This window comes from Falco punctatus (assembly GCF_963210335.1).
Source record: "Falco punctatus genome assembly, chromosome: 20".
Taxonomy (NCBI): domain Eukaryota; kingdom Metazoa; phylum Chordata; class Aves; order Falconiformes; family Falconidae; genus Falco; species Falco punctatus.
In genome coordinates, this window is record NC_137600.1 from 3,445,750 (window position 1) to 3,467,322 (window position 21,573).

The window sequence follows — 21,573 nt, forward strand, 5'->3', positions numbered from 1 at the left end:
CAGTGGAGGACACAAGGGTGATGTCCTGGACATAATTGTTCTGCCAACACAAAACACATGGCAAAAGGTGAAAGAAAATATTATGAAAGTTGTGTCAGTTTTTGCAATCCGATCCGAAGCCATGGGGGAAGCATTTGGTTCAGAGAGTGGAAACAAAAGCGGCTGAGGCTCATGTGAAAACTTTCCAAGCCAGGAATCCTTTTGTGAAAAATCAGAAACAAACCTCTTTCTTTTTGCTGTCTCTGGGCAGGCCCTGGCTTTCTGAAGCCAAGGTTCATCCGTTTCGTAACGGAGCACAGCACGCTCGCTTGCTATCGGCTTTTGTGTCCAGGACTGGAGAGGAGTAGCAGCGCAGGTCTTGGATGTAGCTCATGGCAAGGAAAGGAGTGAGGTGGAGGGGAAGATAGCCCAACCCAGAACAGTCTGACCCTTTCTTTTTTCCTTGTTTTTGTACTAATTTGTATTGTAGTGATGTTGGAAGTCCCAAGTGAAATCACATCTTTGCTTTGGGCATATACAGGTGAGAGGCCCTTGCTGCAGAGGCTTTGCCATTCAAGCAGGTGAGGTGGGCTTAGCATCGTCTTCCCTTTCCAGAAGGACCGAGCGAGAGGCCAGAGGTAACAGTGAGGAGATGGGGAAGTGAGTTTGTGTGGCTGAAATCACGCAGGAGATCTGAGGCAGAACTGAGCAGGACCTCTTCGGCCTCAGACCACAGAGTTATTTCAGCTTTCAGCCGATTTTTCTACTGCTATGTACAGTCGGGTGGTTCCAGTGCAAAGCAGGTTGATGTGGAAGCCAGAGCATTGAATCTAGGAAGAGACGTACTATGCTTCCTCCCCCTACCCCCTGTACCCAGCCTTATCTTGCTTTGTTTCTTCACACCTTTTGAAGCTAAGGAGGCTTAAGCAGGAGAAAAATGCCTTAGGATTTCTTGTTGGTTGTGTGCTTATTTCTTTAACGGATCTCCTCTGTGCCACAACGGGTGCCTTTTGATGAAAACAAAGCTGCAGCTTGATAAATGAGACCAGTAGCGATGGAGCAGACCCACAAACTCTGTGCACGGGGTCAGCGATGTGGGACGTGCCGTCCGGTGAACGAGCAGCCTGCTGGAGAGCAGAAAGCAAAGGCAAGAGCTGACTCAGCCTCAAGTATGTGGGTGGGAGTGTTTCATAAGCACGGGAGAGGTTGGAGGGCCAGGTCTGAATCATGTAGTAGCCGAGTTCTAAAGACTTGGAGTTTGGGGTGGAGGGGAAGGGAAAAGGCTGGCAAACACATCTCCACAGCTGTTGGCCTAAACATGTGGAAATTGCGCAAGGCTCGCTGAGAAGGGGGGGACTGTCATGCCGTGAGCCATGAGAATTAACTCTCTGGTTTGGGGCTTGCTCTCTTCTCTTGCTCTGTGGGTAAAAGTCCCCAGCAGCACTTTTTTCTCTCCTAGCAAGGGAGCTGAGCTGTGGGGTTGTGCACGCTCTTCCCACTCCCCTGCTATGTGTTCCTCAACCTCAGACTGAGCAAACCACATCCCGTCGGCTTTGGGGCTTGGGGCCTCTCTTTCCCTACCTATAATTTGGGGTACGATCAACCCAGTTTGATTTCCTAGAGGTGATGTTGCACTTTGGTGAATGACTGCTTGGCTCCTGCAATATTGTTGAAGGCTTTACTTTATGGTTGATACCTGAGGTGGGAGCTTGGCAGATGCGCGTGCAGGTTCTCGGTTACAGATACCTGTTTGGTGATCCTCGGACATCCTTCAGAGGATTTACTGAGCTACCTTGTAGCTTTATTGTACGGCTATAATGTGAGCATAAGTCAGGCTTTCAGAGATGAGGTTTCCGTGTTGATGTGACAGCTCGTTGTAGGCGTTTGTCTCCACGTGTACATAAAGTATGGAGAGGGTGAGTTAAAAAAGTCTGCTCTAGCTATTAAGGATTGTTTGCTTCTGATTTTTATGTGGAGTCTGTTTTCACCATTAGCCCAGCTGCTCTACACGTTGGTGTTGGAAGATAAAATATGCCTGTATTTGCATTATTGAATACTCCCAGCATAACAAAAGCTCTGCGGTGAAGGAAAACCGTTCAGATCTGCGGAGTTATTGGAAGATTAAAGAACAAAGTAAGTATATTGTAGGTTTCTCTCAAGGAGAAAGCTACAACATACTTATTTTGTTCTTTAATCTTCCAATATAAAGCTGAGGTCTACAGCATGTTGAATTCTTCTCAGATGTTTTGCTGTTTGTTTAGACTCGGTGGAAACCCTCGAGCTGCTGTGTCAATAATTCTCTGCTCTAAGCCTGCTCACTGTGAGCAGAAAGGGGAATGGATGTGGGTTGGTTTTGCTCTCAGACAGATCATGAAAATGTCATTGCATGCTGGTCTGCTATAGCTATCTGAAGATTGAAATACCCTCGAGGGAATGAAATGATGGCTTCTTTCTTGCTAGTTTGCTCACTTTTTTTTTTTGTTTCCTTTTTTCCCCTTCCTTGGCAAATGCAGGCAAAAAAAAAAAAAAAACCCAACACATGACAAAAGAGTTAGATTCACTACACAGAGTCCCAAGTCAGAACAGGATTTCTTTTTGTGTCTATGTCAGCATCTCTGGGGGAAGAGAGATGTGTTGTGGGACCTTTGTACCAGAGCCTGCAGTGCCTGAGGGGTCCTGCTGGCTCCGTCAATATTTTTTTCAAGTCCAAGAGCAAACCATTCAATTTACACCTTATTTTTCATTTCTGTAAAATGACCAGCGAGAGCAACCCAGCCCAAACAGTTAGTGGAAAAGACATGCCCAAGCACACAGCCTGGAAGTGGGAAATGTCGAGTCCTAGGTGGGGTCACAGGTACCGCACTAGGTCAGGGCACCCCGAGATCCTGTACTGGGACTCCAGCACTGCCACTTGTGGGGTGGTCAGAGCTCTTCTGGAAACAGATATGTAGCAACCCATTTTTATTTGCTAAGCTGCTGGACTAATTGCAAAAATAACAGGCAAATCATAAGGTACCTAACAGCATTCTCAAGGTTTCCTTTGGTTTTTTCCCCCAACTATGTGACTTTTCTCTTTTCCTGACTCAGTGGGCTGGTTTCTTTCTTTGCCTGTTGCTCTGATGACAATAAATCCCAGCAAGGGATTCACAAATCCATCCAGAGTTTTTGAACATTAAAATACACCCTCTGGCTTGGAAAATCTGAGAGATCCAGATGCTCGGAAGCTGCAGGAATACAGCAGGGAAGAATTGCTGCCTGTTGCCCTGTTCAGATGCTCTTTCCTCAGCATCTGTTATTGGCAGCTGTCAGAGACAGGGTGGATGTCTTTGTTTTTGTGCAACACCGCTCCTGCGAGGTTGGTGGAGTGGGAAGAGGAAAAAACGTGCTCGATCAGAATGTTGGGTGCTTTAGAGCTAGAGGTTTGGTTGACGTTCCCTGCTGCAGGAGGGATCTTCATGTGGGGGTTAGGGTTGGGACCTCAGGATACCGGGTGTGATTTCCTGCCGTCGTGGTCTTGGGAGAAGCAGTTTGCTCTCTCTCCGCGCCTCAGTCTGCAAAGGACGCTGAGAATCGCTGCTTTCTCCCATCCTTTGAGCCCTCTCTTTACCTCGGAGGCTTTTCAGATGTGTCGCCACCTTCCATCTCGGTGAAGACCTCTGATGACGCAGTAGTGAGAAGAGCGATGTATTAATGACGACTAATAGGCGCAATGCGGGAATGACGATTCTGCCGCTTTGCGGTGGAAGCATCAAGCAGATGTCTCACATCTGGAATGGCGCTCTGCACGATTCAAATGGGGCTAGTGACTGCTGTCATGCAGCTTCCTCACAGCACACAGGCATCCCGAACGTCGCTCCTGAATGTGAAATCGCACTTTGTTCTGAACGCTCCTCCTCTCCGTCATCCCGAGGACCAGCCGCAGCCTCCCGTCCATCTTCGATCCAAGCAAAATGGAAACGGCTGTCAAGAAAGCACGGGTGGATTTTAGCAGGTTGCTGATGTCGGGTCTAGTCAGAGAAAATGTTCCGTTTCAGTTACTTTAATATGCAGCAGGGCTGATGCTGACGTAACTACATGTAGCAAACATACTTACGGCTTTACATAGGGTGGCTATATCCTGCAGTCACAGACAGAAAAACTCATTTAGGCTGTCTCACCCGCTTTCTCAGCTGTCAGTGCAAATTTCCTCCTTTAGTTACTACCTTTTCATGTGCTCTTCCAGTGCAATTTTAAGCTTTGGCTGGCTGGCTGTCCTTTGGGTTAATCCCTTTAATAGGCTTTTATTAAAAACATTTTTAGATCTTCAGAAGTCAAAGCTATTTCCAAATGGATTTAAGGCTTGTTTCCTGGTGAAGAAGGTAGAGGGAGCAGAGAAAGGAGGTGCTCTCTCAGGCAGCACTGGCCCGTAGCTCCAGGTAAACATGCTTTCTCCATCGAGTGAAGAGCTGGAAACGTTTCATAAATTGCACCAGGGGAAAAGTGAGTTGCAGGCTTTGGAAACCAGCTTGGGGAGGCCTTCCGTGCACAGAGGCTCTGATACTTTCCTGACAGCACACAGTCAAAAGCTCTGCGATATTTTAGGAGAAACTGCCAACCAAATTCAGCAGAAACTCTTTGTGTTGCAAATGGACTTCCCAGATTGCACAGGAGGTGTACAAGTCTGCTTTTGCAGCGGACCCTTAAAGTGTCTCAGACGTAACAAACTTGGATGTGGCTGTGATTACTTTTTCTTCCCGAGGGCTACAAGAGCTTGCAAAACCTATAGCACTGTCCTACTGGGTGAATCCCAACACCCCGTTTTCCATGGTTACCGGTCGGGGGTATCTCATGGATGCTCCAACTGAGTTGCTGGAGGACTGAATTCTTGCAGCTGAAGCTGAAAGGAGGAATGGGTGATCTGGTTTGTTGTAAAACTAGGAGTAAATGTAGACAATTTAAAAAACAAAAAAAAAAGGGGGGAGGGAAAGCCTTAAGGGACTTGCCCAAGGTGGTGTGGGCAGAGCTGTGGAGGAGCTGCCGGCCCCTTTCTCTGCCCCGCAGCAGGCTCTTTTGCTGCAGTTGGTTTCCATTTGCTTGGGATCTGTTTGTCGCATCAGTGTTGGTGAAGGATCTGGAGAATGGATGTGCCACGTGTAGTTTGCAGGACTTTGCACGTCCTGCTGTGATCTCCCTGACCTCACTACCTCTCCCTGCTGCTGGTCGGTAACGGGAGGCCCGTGTCTCTTTAAAGCTCTGGGCATTTTTCTTTTCCAAGCGGTTGAATTTGAGCGAGGGGAGGGGAGGATTCCTCAGTTCTGATGTAACTGTTAGCAGAACCACGTGGGTTTTATACATTTTTGACAAGCAAAGGTCTCCTGGAAGCGAGTTATAAAATTTTCAGTAGCTCTTTTGTAATCGCTTGCCACAGCGGATATTTTCCAGTCGGCTTTTGCTTTTGGCCTTGGGTCCCTGCGTGGCTGGTTCGTGCAGTGCCCTCACGTAGGCTTCAAATGTGAAATCCGTTCAACTTTCATGACTCATTTGCTGTCCCAAGTAACGCTTCAGCTGGAGGAGGAACCCGGCGTGGGGAAGCGGTGGAATGCCAGTGTCAGCACATCGGGTTCCCAGCTTTCACAGCGTTTGCCCAGGCCAGGTGGGGAAGGGATGCCCAGTGCCTCGATGAGAGCCCCAACGTCCTTCCTTGCCAGGGCTCCTGCTTCCCTGCACCCTGCCAGCATTCAGGTGGCCCCAGCAGAGCCAAGCTTGGTTCACTTCCACGGTAGCTGGGACTAAATTAAGGTCACTGTGCTGCTGAAACAATCCGCTTCGATGAATTTAAATAACAGAGGAGATTTGTTACGTAGCCGTTTGTAAAATAATGCCTTTTTTTTTTTTTTTTTTAATGAGAAAAAGCATCCTCTTTCGCAGGATGGAGGATGGATTTGCACAAGGTAGAAAGGTTTGCTTCCCTGGTGTCTCTTTTCCTAAACAGCTCTTCCTTTCTGCCTCCCTCTAGTCCAGCCATAACCCTGAACAGAACTGATTTTTATTCCCCACCTCGAAGCTACACAACCAGATTCCTTGCAAGCCAGCATCATTTGTGTTTCTTTTATGCTTCCAGAACATGAACATCCAGGTGGAAGATATAAGGGTCCGTGCCATCCTCGCCACCTACCGCAAGCGGGTGCCTGTCACAGAGGGTTACGTGGAGGTGAAAGACGAAGGGACCTGGAAGCAGATCTGCGACAAGCACTGGACCATGAAAAATTCCCGAGTTGTCTGTGGCATGTTTGGATTTCCAAGCGAGAGGAAATACAACACCAACGTCTACAAGTAAGAGCAGAGCTTTGTATGAGACACAAGCATGTTTCTTTGAACACTTGGGGCCTTGTTCAAAAATGCAAATTGTCAAATGACACTGGAGACCTTGAGGTAGAAAAACCTCCAACTGCTTCATGCCTTCAGATCACATTTTCCTTCTGTGTAAATATTTGAAATGTCAAGCATTTCCTTGTGCAGACAGGGGAGCTGTTTGATCCTCACCGTTCTGGCTGAAGACCTGCTGCAGCATCAGTTGTCGTCTTTGATAGGTCCTATCGTAGGACGTGTGGACAGTCTGCCCAAGAAATCTTTTCTTTTTTTCCTTCCAGCTCTAGGATAGCCATTTCCTCCACCAGTGATAGGTTCTGTGTCGTGTGCAGGGGATGGATGGGAACAATCTGATCACACTCTTCCAGTAAACCCATCAGCTGCAAGAAAATCTTAACTGCTTACCCCATCCCTCTGCGGAAAGCCAGCTGTAGGATCAGATTTGGTAGGTGCTGAAAGCTCCGACTGAGTAATCTTGGAAGAAAACAGGCTTTTGTTGTGCTTCGTTGCCCAGGTTGTTCCTTCCCACTACTGCATGCGATTCCTGGTCTCACACCTCTCCTGACACGTTTACCCACACTCACCAGCCACTCTGGCTCTCACAGAGGCTCACAGTCCGTGGTTCATGGGTCTCCAGCTGCCAGGTCACCCCCAAAGGAGCAGACTTCCCAGTAAATCTCCCAATGTTAACCCCAGTTCAGCTCCTTTGGCACTGGCTATTCCTCAGTGTCGCAGGCTGGAAGAGCAGCCAGCCATCTCCAGCTGCATGACTTTTTCTGTCCATTAAACCCGCGCTGAGCTAAAAATGTCAGTAGTGCCTCCGTGCTGCTCTTCCCAATGCTGCTTCTGCATCCGAGGTGGGGCTTGTAGAGGGATGCAGTTTGGAGCATGGTATCAGTGCTGCTTTTTCTTCCTATAATTGTAGATTGCTTTAAAGTGAGGGAAGAAAACAGTGATCCATAGGGGGAATGTTGTGTCTTCCAGGAGCTACAAGCTGATCGGTTTAGGCTGTGTTTCCCATTTCTTGAAAACCAGGAGCTCTGGTCTTTGTTGTTGTCGTTGCTTCAGCTTGCATTTTGTCACCAGCCTTCGTCACAGACATGGTTCTTCCTACACTGTTCCCTAGAAATAACACCCTAAAGCAGATGCAAAATAGTTTAAGTGAAATTCAGTCTCGTTTCTTTCCTACACTGTGACCTGTGGAGTGGGAAAGCATCAACTGGTTAGGGGGAGAACTGAATTCTCCAGGCAGGAGTTGTGGTTTTCCTGCCTGCTCCTTTTGGCCTGTGCAATTGCTCCTTCGGAAAACTCTCTCTGGAACTGCCTGGCCACGTTTCATTTCTTTCATATAGCAAGAACGTGATCAATCAAAGTGGTCCTTAGGTTGGAATAGCGTAAAGCCACATAGCAACACAAAAGAAGATAAAAGAAATAACCCAAGTGAAATTCTGTTTTCAGGCTTCCCGGGGAGATGAGTAGCGAATTTATAATTGCTACCAGGCAGCCTCATGTTTTGCCCTGGCTGTCAGTTAGAGGTGTGTGTGCTTCCATCACTGCAGCATGTCTCCCTCAAACTCATCTCCGAGATTCCCATCCCCTGCATCAGAGGCAGGAGGGCTGGATAAATTACCTGTAGTAAGACAAAGTAGATTTTTCCTGCTTTTCAGTTGTGGTGTTTCCAAGAAAAGCATTAACTTTAGCAGCTGGAGCCATCTGCTTAAATAAAAGGGTGCTTGGTAATCATAGAATCATTTAGGGTGGAAAAGACCTTTAAGATCATGAAGTCCAACCCAGAACTGCCAAGTCCACCACTAAACCATGTTGCTAAGCACCACATCTTTTTTTTTTTTTTTTAAACACTTCCAGGGATAGTGATTTCCCCCACCTCCCTGGGAAGCCTGTTCCAGTGAAGAAATTTTTCCTAATGTCCCATCTTAAACCTCCCCTGGTGCAACTTGAGGCTGTTTCCTCTTGTCCATTGGCTTGTTATCTGGGAGAAGAGACCTGCCCCCCCCCCCCCCCCCCCCCCCCATCTACAGCCTCCTTTCAGATGGCTGTATAGAGCGATACGGTCTCTCCCATCAGCATCCTCCTCTCCAGGCTGAACAACCCAGTCGCTCCTCAGAAGAATTGTCCTGTTCCTTGCGATAGCACACGTAGGGATGGAAAAAACTGAAGCACAGTTGGTCGGCATAATATCCAGCAATGCTGACCATCCCATTGACTGGAGCTGGAGTTAGGAATATGCAGTGCTGACAAATAGCAGGCGTGGAGGTCTCTGCTGCCGAGCCAGACAGATTGCTTCAGTAGCCTCGGTGCCTCGTAACACCTCCTTCACCTTTGCTTGGTTTTGGCAAGCAGTAACGGCATGCTAGGCTCCTGCAGCCCCAGAAAGATATTTTGGAAAATACGCTGAATGTCATCCCGGGTTGGAAGAAGATGGGATGTCATTTTATTAGAGGAAAGAGACTTGTAAAACTTTGTCAGCTAGACAGTTATGTTTGGTTAGCGTCCTTCAGAAAGCTGTGCTCTTCCCTGGGGTGTTTGCCTTTGTGCTTTGTGTTACTGGCAGATGCATCATGTAGAACCATGCTGGTAGCCTTGCTGGTGAGGGAAACCTCCCAGTTCTGGGCTGGGAGCTTCACAGGTGATCTTTGCTTCATGATCAAGGTACCGGAATGATGACCACTGTGATCTGCTCGCCTGGGCCGTGAGAGCACCACTCTCTGCTTTGTCCCACACGCCTTCTGTTCACATTCTGTCTTGGAGAGGGGAGAGTTCAGCTCTGGCTGGTCAGTTGAAATAAATCCTCGTTCCATGTGAATGTGAAGCCTCAGAAACGTTCTTCTCATTTCTCGGGCTTTGCTCTCCCTGATTTGTAAATACCGTTCTCCCAAAGGCGGATCTCTTCCCGTGCCTGCTCTGCAGCTGGGAGACGGGCTGGAATCAGGTTTCTGCTGGTCAGGGCTTCCAGTGCCCCCTTCCCACATCCCCGCCAGTCCCACTCCCCCCAAACTGCAGCTCTGCATGCTGAGCTAGCTGATACTCTGCTTCTGCACAATGGTGGGAGGTGAAATGATTTGCAGATGGATCTTGCTTGAAAGAAAACAACTTAGTTCATTGTTGTCCCAGTGCCAGGGTTTTATTCCTGAATGTAACTTAGACTCTGCAGTTGACAGCACGATTTATGTTAGGAAACGAAATAAATCTCAGTGTTGTTTCCATGTTCTTGTTCATTCTTCAAAGTGGTTTTTCTATAGGCATGGCTTGTTAACTCCGCCTCCCGATTCCTGCTCTGGTTGAGAAAGAAGAGCAGCGTTAAGTGTATTTTGCTGATGGGGAGAGTAGGAGTTTGTGACCGGAGATGCCTAAGGCAGAGGGATGGACCCTCATGCCTTCTGGAGGCCTTACAGCTTGGTGATTTGTCAGAAACGGATGGAGGAGCTCAGCAGTTCCAGGACACTTTGTTCAGCGTCAGTCCAAAAAGCATCTCCCAGTTTAACCAGTCTGCTCATAGCATTATCAACCTGATTAGATGTGTGAGGCGGTTAATCGCTTCTGTGCTTGCAGTAGAAATGGGTCATGGTTGGGGTCCTCCCTAGCAAAAAAAAAAAAAAAAAAAAAAAAAAAAAAAAATCAGATCCTCCCGGGATCTGAAGGGCTTTGGCAGAAGGTGGCAGGTCTGGCTTCTCTTCCACCTCCCTGAAGCTGAAGACAGCAGACTTGTTAAATTCAGTAAATGCTTGAAGAATTTCTCAAGGGTAGAAACTTTATGCTCGCACCCCTGAAGAGGAATTCACCACCTTCTGTGCAGTGTGTTTTGGGTGAATTTTCCTGGTTTATACATGTGTAGCGATTTGTTTTCTGCTCCCCGAGTCCTCTCGGATGCATTCTTGCGTAGCAAGGTCCCTTTAGCTAAACCCTCAGCCGCTTCCCACAGCCCTCGGGCTTAAACTGCACCTTTGCTTAAAGCTTATGTGATGAAGGTCCATCTCTCCTCACCAGTAGAAATGCTTTGGAATCCAGCTTGACCTAGAATTGCTCACAGCACGACTTTGCTCACACCTCTGATCTGAGCAACATTGCTCTTGCTTGTAGCAAAGCCAGCGAGAGAGGTTCTTTCCGTGTTTAAAAAGTAAATAACAAGAATGCCCTGAATTTCTGTCTGTAACGGTCATCTGTATTCTACTTTTTTTTTTTCCCCCCCCCTATTATTTATATATATATATATTTGGTCTGGGGAAATGAGGTGGGACTTTCTCTGGCTATTTCTCCCCAGCCTACCAAAGGCTGTTAATACCAACCAGATGTTAATGCCTTGTGAAATTTCCAGGGTGAGGTCATTGTTTGCTATTATAAGGCATCCCCATAATTACTTCTCTAAGACAGGCTGTGTTTCTTGTCTGCTTTGGAGTTCACGGAGCTCTCCGCACATGTCTGCAGAGGGCCCTCAGTGAAAATACTCCTTCGGGTTTTTGCTTTCATACCGAGCACACAGATTGAAAGGGTGGTGGGGCTGAGCTGGCTCGTGCTGGGAGTTACGGGGTGGTGTCACTGGGCACAGGCACCTCCAGATGCTTTCCAGTGCGTAACATGTGCCTGAGTCTGCCCCGCACTCGGCAGTCCGAGAGAGCAGTTAATGTTCAGGTGGGACCTGGGTGCTGAGCTCCAGCAGTCCGAGGGCAGAGGCTTTCATGGCTTTTTGGTAGGCATGTGGTACTCTGGGTATTTTAATTAAAAGGAAGAAAAATCTTCAAGGCTTGGTCCAAACTGAACCAGGTATTTTAGCTGAGAAGTGGCTGGTCCTTTCTGCCTGCATCCCCCCTGGTTTTACTACTGTTATTTTTAAAATTTTTATTCTCTTTTTCTGTTTCCCTTCATTTTCTGCTGATTCAGGGTCCCTGACAGCTCTGGTTTGACAGACTTGGAGTTTGACAGCCATTTTTTTACCCAGGTTGCCTGTCCTTGCTCCGTGGGATAAAACCCAGCCCTGCCCCATCTTCTGTCCTTTCCAGCACAGCGTTTGCTCCCCATCACATGATGCAATTGCATCTCTATCTCCAGCCCGGCTGTATTTGGCGTTAACCTCAACCCAGAGAAATTTGGCTGCAGAAAGGATTAGTCAGTGGCCGCGAGCCATATGAACCTAGACGACTGCTGAGCTTGTCAGCAAAGCTTGGCAAGAAGGAGGGGAGAAGGTGGTCCCCGCAAGCATCTGAGGCTGTGCAAATTAGCCCACACAGGACCACCAAAGGGTATCAGCAGGGAAAACCTTGACCTGCCCGGTTTAGTTTCAAACCAACAACCTACGAAAGGTTCTTTGTCCCTTTACCTGGTCCTGCTCGGGCTCTCTGTCCCGCAGGGACGTGCTACAGTTAATCAGAATGGCTGCTCTTTCTCCCTGCAAGTTCCACCCACCTTGCTATGCCGTTTATCACAGCTAATCCTGCAACTGCCAGGGCTGCGTGGCAGCTAGTCCTGGAATAAGGAGCAGCACAGGGATCTCACAAAGCCACGTCAAGATCACAGCAGGGCGTTGGCTCCGCTGTGCCTTGACTTCTTTTTAATTTAACTTCTAACGTCTTCCTTTTGATAAAGATCTGACCTGTGTTTTTGTTTCGTTGACTATTTTAGCTCCGATACAGTCGTCTGACAGCCTTGCAGTGCAGTTAGGATGAAGCTGGATTACTTTTTCTCATTTATCACACGTGCCCCTTCCCCCTTAGGAGTCCCTGGAGCACCTCCAGGCAAGTACTCCAGTTTGGGAGGAAGAAGCAGGAACCGCTGCCAATCTCCTCTGCTGTGAACATGTCATCAAGGGAATTGCTCTCACTCTCGGAAATTGCTTTCAGGCTCGCAGTTGTTAACACTGCAGCTTTGAGAGAAGCCGGAGAGCCGTGGCTTTTTCCCAGTCTGCCATCTTCTCACAGCTGGTAGCTGATGGCCAGCAAAGAGAACAGCTCGTTTACAGGAGAGGTCTTCCGAACTCACCAGCGGTATTTGCACAGGCCCTTTTGAATTAACCGATCTCTGACCCTGACATAGCGTAGGGCTCTCTACAGTGCGTGTCTCCTTCGAGCATGTAATTGTTGCTCTAGCTGCAGTGTTGATTCATACTCTGATCTTTAGCTTAAGGAGATGACCTATTTACTCCCAAGTGACACCTTAACAGCATCATTGTGTGTATGAATGGATCAACCTTCAAATAATGCTGTTCAATCCTCGTTTGATTTCAAGGTGGGCTTTTTTTTTCCCAAATGTAGCTACATCAGTGCAGTTTTTAGGATTCCTAACTTTTGTTTTGCTGTTCCCTTTTATTCCTTTAAGGATGTTTGCCAGCAGAAGGAAGCAGCATTACTGGGCTTACTCAATGGACTGCAATGGGAATGAGGCTCATATCTCCAGCTGCAAACTGGGCAATCACCTCAATGTGGACGCAGAGAAGAACGCAACATGTGAGAATGGGATGCCGGCGGTAGTCAGCTGCGTCCCCGGCCGTGCCTTTGCCCCCAGCAGCCACAGTGGCTTCCGAAAAGCCTTCAGGCAGGAGGTGAGTAGGGAACAGCATCCAACCGAGTAGGAAAAACCTGCAGGGGTAACTATTCAGGATCAGTTCTCGGCTGTAGGGCACGAACACATGTGTGCCCAGAGCCTCGAACCAGCCTGCTGTGTGAATGTCCCCTCTTTGTATTGCTGTCTCGATACCAGCCCAGCTGAGTTTCTATCCTCGCAAATACGTGGGATCTTGCCTCCGTCTACCGGCTCAGAGGGGTGGGAGGCTGGCTCGCCACCACAGCTGGCAGGGCTGGGAGCAAGTAGTAAGAAAATACATTTGTCACGTTTCTGTTTGGGCTGTTCTGTTCAAGCCAACTGAATGCGTGCCCAGTTGCTGCTGGGTTTTGCTGTTTCACAGTCACTTAAAGATTGCTGGGTTGTTTCTCCCATAGAGGTTTGAGGGAAATAAGCTGGCATTTCCATTACCTCTGTGTCTTCTGCAAAGAAATGCTCCGAGAGACTGGGAAAACACGGCCTACAGGAAAGGTTGAAAAAGCTGTGTTTGTTTAGCAAAGGGAGGGCTGAGCGTAGCGTCAAAATTCAAAGATTTGCAAAAGGCTGCTATAAAATGACCCTGGAGACAGTTGTTCTCAGTGTCAGTAGGGTGACTGCACATGAACGAGCAGCTTAACTTGCAGCAAATGTGGTTGAAGTTGATGCTAAGGGAAGTTCTCCAGCTGTACAGTATGTGCACCCTTAGGATACAAGGGGCAATCTCAGGGTCCAGAGGCCCTTAACGCTGGGTTAGAGAGGATTTTTTTGCAAGGTGTGTTAGGTGCTGTGGATCTTGGCTCTAGCCTGCATCCCCCAGCCCTATACCTCTGTGACTTTAGGAAATGGGCTGTCTCTTGACACCTGAGAAGCCCCCAGGCATCACCTGCAGGCACTGCGGCAGCGCTGCGGTCCTGTCTGTGGTTTGCTTGCCTGGGGTCTTCTCTGCATCAGAGCTTGCAGGATGTAGGTCTCAAAGGTGAAAGGTTTTGTAAATCATTACTAATCTGCTGAGCCGTGCACACTGCCAAGTAATTCCTTAAGCCTTTGCGTGGGCTTTACATGTCCTTCATGTGACCCCAGCCTGCAGGACTGTATATGCTTCCAGTTTTAAAAGTTAGGGTGTTGGTTGTTTTTTTTTTTTATCTCGGACTCTGCACAAATCACGTGGTGTTCCTGTGCCTAAAACTCTGCTCCCACTGCAGCGACGCATCTCTTGGGTGCAGCAGCAACTGGTAACTCTCTCTGCTTGGTACTGGGGAAAGCTCTCAGTGATGAGTAGTTGGTGACTAATAGAGAACAGAAATAAATGGAACCAGCCCTGCTACTCAGCTGTGTATTTCTGAATGCGTTCTGCCAGATCACTTATTCCACCAGTTGTAACTGCAGCAGGCAGATAGGTTTTACATGGCTTGAGTTCCGTGTTGATCTCCTCGGGTAACCCAGGACCACTGGCTGGAGGGCAAATGAATCCATCTAGTGGCTGAACCACAGGCAGCAAGTGGACGAGAGCCGCGCGCTAGCTGGCTCTGTGCGATTCCCAAACCTTCTAGAAGGCTCCCGAGAGAGATGGTACAAGAACTGGGCTGTTGCGTGTCCAGCCACTCCCGTGCACAGCAGCGCTCTGCTGCAGAGCTCTTTGGGTGCAAAAGGCTCCTAAATCCAAGTACTAAAACTGTAAGATGTCTCTTTTTGTTCTCTGCCCACATACAGGGATGTGAGAAACGCATGTCTATGCATACTATAAGCCTTAGCAGATAAAGATCTCCCTTCACCCAACACTTCCAGCCTTTTGCATTATGTGGTACTTGTTTTAAGGTCCCTCGGGACAATACGTCTTGGGCCACAACTTGCCTGCAGCTACGTGCCGTAAATAAGAGGTGTAAAGCGAGGGTGCTCCGTTCCCGGGCAGCGCTAACACCGCTTCTGTCTGTGTCTTCCAGCAGCCACTGGTGAGGCTGAAAGGAGGAGCCAACACTGGCGAAGGACGAGTTGAAGTGCTGAAAAACGGGGAGTGGGGAACGGTTTGCGATGATAACTGGAACCTGGTGTCAGCCAGCGTGGTGTGCCGAGAGCTGGGCTTCGGGAGCGCCAAGGAAGCAATAACGGGCGCAAGACTAGGGCAAGGTAAGAGCAACGAGCGCTGCAGGGACCCTTCGTGCCTTGTCTGCCTCCAAGAACCCTTTCATGACTCGGGTATGAGCGTAGTATTACTGGGATGTTTGTTTTAGGGACCAGGCATTTATTCTCTACCCTTAATAGTCTCTTGAGCCCAGGAGCTTGAGGCCAAACTGGAATATGTGACTTGGATATTCAAGATTCCTTGAAAGAAGTCTAGCAGTGATGAGTTCAACCTTTCCCTCAGACAGCTGTTTCAGTAATTACTGCTTTGTTATCACATCCGTTGCTCTTTTGAGTTCTCTAGACCCACATCATCGTGTAATGCATTACTAGAAGGTTCCTGGCAAAAACGAGTCCTGGATCTAGACTTCAAACACTCCCCAACTTAAGACCAGAACATTAATTTAGCCCATTATAAACAGCAGGGCATTTGAATAGTTCAGAGCCAGATTTGGGTTTGGATTTCCTGTATTTGGGAGTTGGTTTAGATCCCAAATGGTAACTCAAAGCCTAATGTACGCCCTCTGAAACCACCTTCTGATTCACACACCTTGCTCCCGTAGTGCAAACCCTGAAGAAAATGACACCAAACCAAACACTTCATTATGCGACTCAATGAACGGCTGGTGGAATTTCTTCAGCCCAGCGTGGTTTGGAGATAGGGAGGGAAAGTAACAACACATGTAAAGCACAGTGGTGATGTCCAGAGTCTGGAAAGCTTTAAAATGTGACCTGTCTGTTTGGATTTGCCACAAAAATCTTGCGGTGGGATGCAGGGAGCTGCTGATGTGTTCAGCTGGATGTAGGAAACGGCAGAATCATCGCTGGGGGTTGGGGGGAAGAAGCAGCTGGGAGGAGAACATGCCGTTCCCTGCCATCCCCTGCAGCCACAGCCTGGAAACTCTTAGCAGCGGCCGCCGATTCCCACCCGCTTTCCTTTCTTTTAACGTTAAACACTGGCAATCAATCCGTGCACCCTGTCAAAAGCATCCTTTGGGATGCTGAGCCTTCAGCTGACTCGTCACATTGCGGTAGGAAAAGGAGCTCTCTTGGCCCAAACTCACCTCCATGCTCCCAGTGCACAGGGGACTCCCGCAGCTGTTAAGCTCTGTGTCCTTGCGTGTGTTGGTGCTTTGTTTTGTAGCTGTCTCTCCCGTCAATTTGCGTGTTCAAAGCCTTAATTTGAAGGACCAGTCTCGTCACTGCTGCGTTGGAGATTTAATTTCAGGGGGCAAATCGCAAACAGATGGGCTCCGTGTTAAATCGGTGTGCAGTGTCTGCAAGTCCCAGTTAAGACAAAGTGACCTGTGGGAGACGAGTGCCTACCACAAGGAGGTCAGGGTATGCAGAGGGTGATTTATTCCCCCTTTTATATACCGGCAGCCGAGACCCAGCTTAAACAGTTTGCCCCTATCTACACAAGAGTCTGTCCAAAGGAAAATACTCCCAGATCTCATGAATGTGTTGTCCACTGCAACGTCCTTGAAAGGAGAACGTAGAATAATACTTCAAGCGGTAGGTGAATGTGTACGTTGGATATACGGCCCTAATCTTGTTCTTCTGCTAAAGGGAACAGCATAGGAGGAAATACAGCTTTTATCACCATATCTCAGCGCGTACAGCAGTGCAGTTTGGCTGTAGTTCAGTGCCCGGGACAGCAGCACTTCCTGCCTCTGTGTGCCATAAAAGAATTTCTCCGAGAAGAGCAAACGTGCCGGGGTGCCGTGGATCGGTGCCGTGGCCTTGCCCTCTTTGCTTCATCATTTCATTGGTATGGCTTTGTCAGGCTGTTTCAGTGGAGAATGTCAGACTGGATCCATCCTGCATTCTTGGTGCATCACCCTCCAGTTCTGGTCAGCATCAAGGCATTCCTCCTATCAGAATTGTTCAGCAGCTTGCAAAATGACTAGGTTGGCATCAGCGTTTCCAGATGTAGACCACAAACAGGATTTTAATAAAAGGGAAGCAAAAAAGGCGAGATACCTATTCCCTGGTGGCCTCAGCCTAGGAGTCTGCTCCCGCATCATATAGATCTTGTGTGATGGGTAGGTACGGGGCTGACCAGTGTGCTAAGATGCAAAAAGTGGCCAGAGCCAAATTAATTCTGTAAGTAAGACTGAACCCAACACACTTACATCTCTGCTTTTTTGTTCTTGCTGCTGTTGTCAGAAGGTGACTCCAGGGTAGGTCCTAACTTGTTCTATCGTGCCATCGTGGAAATATGCTAGAGAGCATTTTATTTCCCCCCCTCCCTTTTCTGTTTTCCCTGTGCCTCAGCAGCAGTCTGAGGAGGTGAGGGGTTCACCAGACAGATCATTAAACTGTCCCCCAGGGTTAGAGCTCTGAGTCACAGGTTGCTGCCTGCCATGCGGAGTTAGAGCAGCTCCAGATGGCAGTAGGAAAAGCCTCGTAAGCAAAAGGATCCCACCTACCATTAATAAATTTTCCAGCCTTCCAGTGTCAGCCCTTTGCTTCAAACCAAAAGGAGCAGCTTGAAGTTGGGTAGAATTTTCCTTTCCAGTGGCTTTGTGGGGAGGCAGCACGTGCAGAGGAGGCTGCCGGTCAGAGCCCGGCTGGTGGCTCTGCCACTGCCGAACCCGGAGCGTTTTGTGTCATCTCTGGGTGCAGAGGAACGGAGCCAGCAGCCGGGGTGTCACCTCCACGCCGTCTGTTCTCTGCCTGATGTCAATGCTTTGAGACGGGTACGGCTCACGGGCTCTGCAGAGCCCTCGTCGCTCGCGCTACAATGAGAATAGCGTTGCAGCAACAAAGAAGAATCACCAGTTGTGTCAGAAATGGTAAGAAAACAGTTGCTCTTCTACCTCCGTTCCCCAGATTGGGCAGCCTGGCCTCCGGCATGCCAACGAGGGGAACTCCAAGGTGGACACCAGTATCTGGGTTTGGCCAACTTCTTCCAGCTGGTGGAGGGTATCGGTGGGTGGATGCTGCTTTCTTGGAAACATCTTCTGTGGCTCTTCCCTTGCATCACCTCCATGGTTGTGGTGCTCCTGGCTGCTGACCAGCAATGGGCACATCTCCAGCCAAGACACGAATGCCTGGCCAAGGGCCATAGCGGAGCAAGCCACCCGCAGGTCATAGCACCGCGGCTGCCAGCATTTTGATTATACCAAGTCCAGAGAGAGCACGCTGATAGCAAAGTTCAGAAGTGGTTTTATCCACAGCCTCCCATCTCTGAAAGCTTCCTAGAAACTGCTGGAGCCCAGAGGTTCTACATCTGCTACTTGCAAGGACCTCCTGTCAAAACTGTCTGGTTCCATCAGCAACTGCTCACGGATTATATGGGCTCCAAGAGAGAGACTGGTGGTTCTTGATAAAGATCATCTGCTGGAAGCTCCGGTTCATCCCCCCACAATGTCTTTCTAAGCAGCTTTGGGCTCAGTTTGGGAACAGGACCCGAGAGCTTTGCAGGCAGGATTATTGTCTCCTCGTATCTCCTCTTGCTGTGCCTCTTCGGTAGAAATGACAGTTGTCTGCTGTCACTTGTCCAGGGAGGAACCGGCTTATTCAGTTTGGCTCCCAACACCTTGAGATCATTCTCTGCAGCATGAGATGATGTCCGCTCTCGTTTCCATCACTGGTTTTGGAGTCTGTACCACACACCTGCCCCAGAGTTGTTTGAATTCTCACGCGTCCCTGTGGTGTTATGTTTTGTTGCCCCAGCAAACGTGTCTATGACCCATTTAAATGTCAGGGCTTGACTGGGAGCAGATTCCAGCATACAGACCCAGCCAAGAGGTCATAATTTGCAAATTCCTACAGCTGAAGTTTGCAAATTATATAACAATGGAAACTTGGCTTTTTCTGCAGTTCTTGTGTGCTTGAGTCCCAGAGACTGCTGGAAAGAATGTAACGGTAAAATTATTAATAATAATCTTGCAGCTTTTTGTTTTATTTTAACAAGAAATCACTGGCATTTTTTCAGGGTTACTGTGTTTTGAATGCTAGAGGCCAGTGTGATGTCTGCAATGTATTAATATACTGTTACTGGATATTTCTTCACCATACAGTAGCATGGGCAGAAGGTAAGGACTCTTCTTCCTTCTTTTCCTCCCCAAGGCATGGGTCCAATTCATCTAAACGAAATTGACTGTACGGGCTTTGAAAAATCAGTCACGGACTGCAAGTTCAACATGGAGTCGCAGGGCTGTAACCACGAAGAAGATGCTGCTGTGAGATGTAATGTTCCAGCGATGGGTTTCCAGAATCAGGTGAGAAGCCAAGCAATCCAGGTGCGAGTGAGCGTGGCGAGGTGTTTTCACCCTGGAGCATCCTCTGCCCTCCCTTGCTATGCAGCGCAGGGCATCTGGGTAGGAATTATTTCAACTAAGCCATGCCTATTCAATTTTAACATCTGCATTGTATTAGACAGGAGGGCAAATGAGGATGATGCTCCCTTTGAGCATCCTCCTGGCATGACAGAGGCTTATAAAATGGGTGGAGTGCCGCTTCAGCTGCCCCCTGTGCCCTGTAAAGCTGGTGCACATCCCTGTTGTGGTGGGATCTCACTTGTGCCTCATGCCACTGGCACCTGGGTGGCTGCTGGCATAGGTGCTGCTGGCATCTTTGCCACGTGGAGTTTAAAAACCAACTGCATGAACCAGATGCAGGTTCCTCCGAGTAAACGCTCTTGCCAGAGGTCTAGAGGGAGTGGGGAAGGGAAACTTCCATAGGGAGTGTGTTACTCTCGCAGCTGCAAGAGTAAAACATCATATTTCAGATGCTGGGCTTGGCTAGACTGCTTCGTGTCCATGGTGGGAGGTGAACCAGACTGCATTAACCAGGCTGCTAGCAGCCGACTTGAGGCTTCTGGGCTTGCTGACTTTAAGCAGTGAGAAGACCCCGAGTGCTGCTCGCCCAGCTGCTGCATCATCGCTGTAGTTTGCTGTGCTGTTCATTGACCTAAGAATTTTTACATTTTTACATCCCGCAGCTGCGTCTGAGCGGCGGCCGCAACCCTTACGAGGGCCGGGTGGAGGTCCTGATGGAGCGCAATGGCACGCTCAAATGGGGCACCGTCTGCAGCGAGAACTGGAGCACCGTGGAGGCCATGGTGGTGTGCCGGCAGCTGGGCCTGGGGTTCGCCAGCCATGCCTTCCAGGTGAGTCCCTGCGCCCTCCCCGGCGCGTGTTTCAGATGTGGTGGCACGTGTGTGCTTGGGTAAGGGCTACCGGAGCAGGAGGAAGGCTTTATAAGGAAGAAAAAAACCCACCCAAACCACGGCATTTGGCTTCAAGGCACTAGCTGGAGAGGCTCTGAAGGTTAAAGCTCATTGTGTAACAGTTGGGGGAAATTCGGAGCAGAAGGAGCTGTTGCAGCTCTGGACAAAGCTGCTGTTTTCATCCTGCTCGCGGCTCAGATTTCCTGGGAAGCCTGACTTCCTTATCCCTCACTGGGCTGGTGGTTACACGCAGGTTTTTTCCCCCTCCCCGACTCAGTGAGGAGTTGAACTTCTTAGGCTGAGTGAAGTGTGGAAGCCAAGTTTAACCTGATGTCAGATCACTTGAAAACAATTTGATTTTTCTTCCGTAGTTACTTCTCGGTGCAATGTGTACACCGCCGTGCAGTGGAGCTGTGTGCAGCTCCCCAAGTTGTTTGTATTCTTTGCTCCTCTAATGACAGATGCCCTAAACCCTCCCTGCTTGCACCCAACTAAGACTGGCACTTAATAAAGGGATAAAAGCTACCAACTAACAAGCTGGGGATAACCACAAAGGAATAAAGTGTTCTTTCCCAGCGAAGCTCTTTGGCAGGATGAATGGCAGCCTGCTGTGCTGGCTGGAGGAAAGCAAGCAGCGACCGTAAGAGCTGGAAGGAGGGAGGGCAGCAGCTTCCCACCCATTTCCCAGATGGATACATGGCATCAGGTGTAAGTAGCTGGTGCTGGCCAATAACCCTGTGCAAGAGCCTCTGTTGTATTTGATACACCCCCCGAGGCTCAGAAGGTGAAAGAGGGGGCAGGCGGGTCTAGGTGCAACGGTAGATTTTTTGGAAAGGAAATATATAACCTCAGGGCCTTTGTTGCAGTTCCCAGAGACTGGGAAAATGGAGATTTGGGCTCGTAAAATAAAGTGGTTTCTCCCTAGGACAAAGCAATCCCTTGCCAGAGCTTGCTGCCTTGCTGCTTTCTGGAACTGCAGCCCCTTGGGGGCTGAGAACCAGCCATTGGCAGCAGCTTTGGGGAAATTTGGGCTCAAACGGCTGCTGAATAAGTCCACTTCATGTCTGTTTAGATAGATGGAAACCTGCGCACAGAGAACAGCCTTAGATCAGTTCTGAAAAGAAAACACTTTTTCCCAAACAATTTCCGGAAATTGAAAACTTGGACAAGCGAGGAAGATGTGGTTGCAGAGCACAGGGGCTGCCCCCGTTCTCCCAGTTCTCCCAGCCCAGGGTCCAGGCAGCTCTGCTGCGTTTCCATGCCGTGCCCTGCTCGGTGCTCCCTGGCTCTGCTGGCTAAACCCGCTGAGAACGAGCATCCCTGCCTTCTGCCTGCCGGGTTTGTCTGGCAGGAGCAGTAAGGGCCTGACGTGACTAATAGCCTCAGCATCCTCGGGGCTG

General features: G+C 49.0%; 1 protein-coding gene across 11 annotated transcripts in view; it reads left to right on the top strand.

Annotated features, from left to right (window-relative positions):
* Positions 1–21,573, top strand: part of LOXL2 (lysyl oxidase like 2) — a 67,293-nt gene that overhangs the window by 33,625 nt on the left and 12,095 nt on the right. For all 11 annotated transcript variants that reach the window (XR_013924628.1, XR_013924629.1, XM_080370405.1 and 8 more), the window contains 5 exons: positions 6,080–6,291; positions 12,655–12,877; positions 14,817–15,000; positions 19,072–19,223; positions 19,946–20,113. Coding sequence is in view for 9 of the 11 variants with exons in the window: in XM_080370405.1 (XP_080226531.1) it covers positions 6,080–6,291; positions 12,655–12,877; positions 14,817–15,000; positions 19,072–19,223; positions 19,946–20,113 (939 nt within the window). In the remaining 2 variants the exon portion in view is untranslated. The remainder of the gene's footprint in view (positions 1–6,079; positions 6,292–12,654; positions 12,878–14,816; positions 15,001–19,071; positions 19,224–19,945; positions 20,114–21,573) is intronic.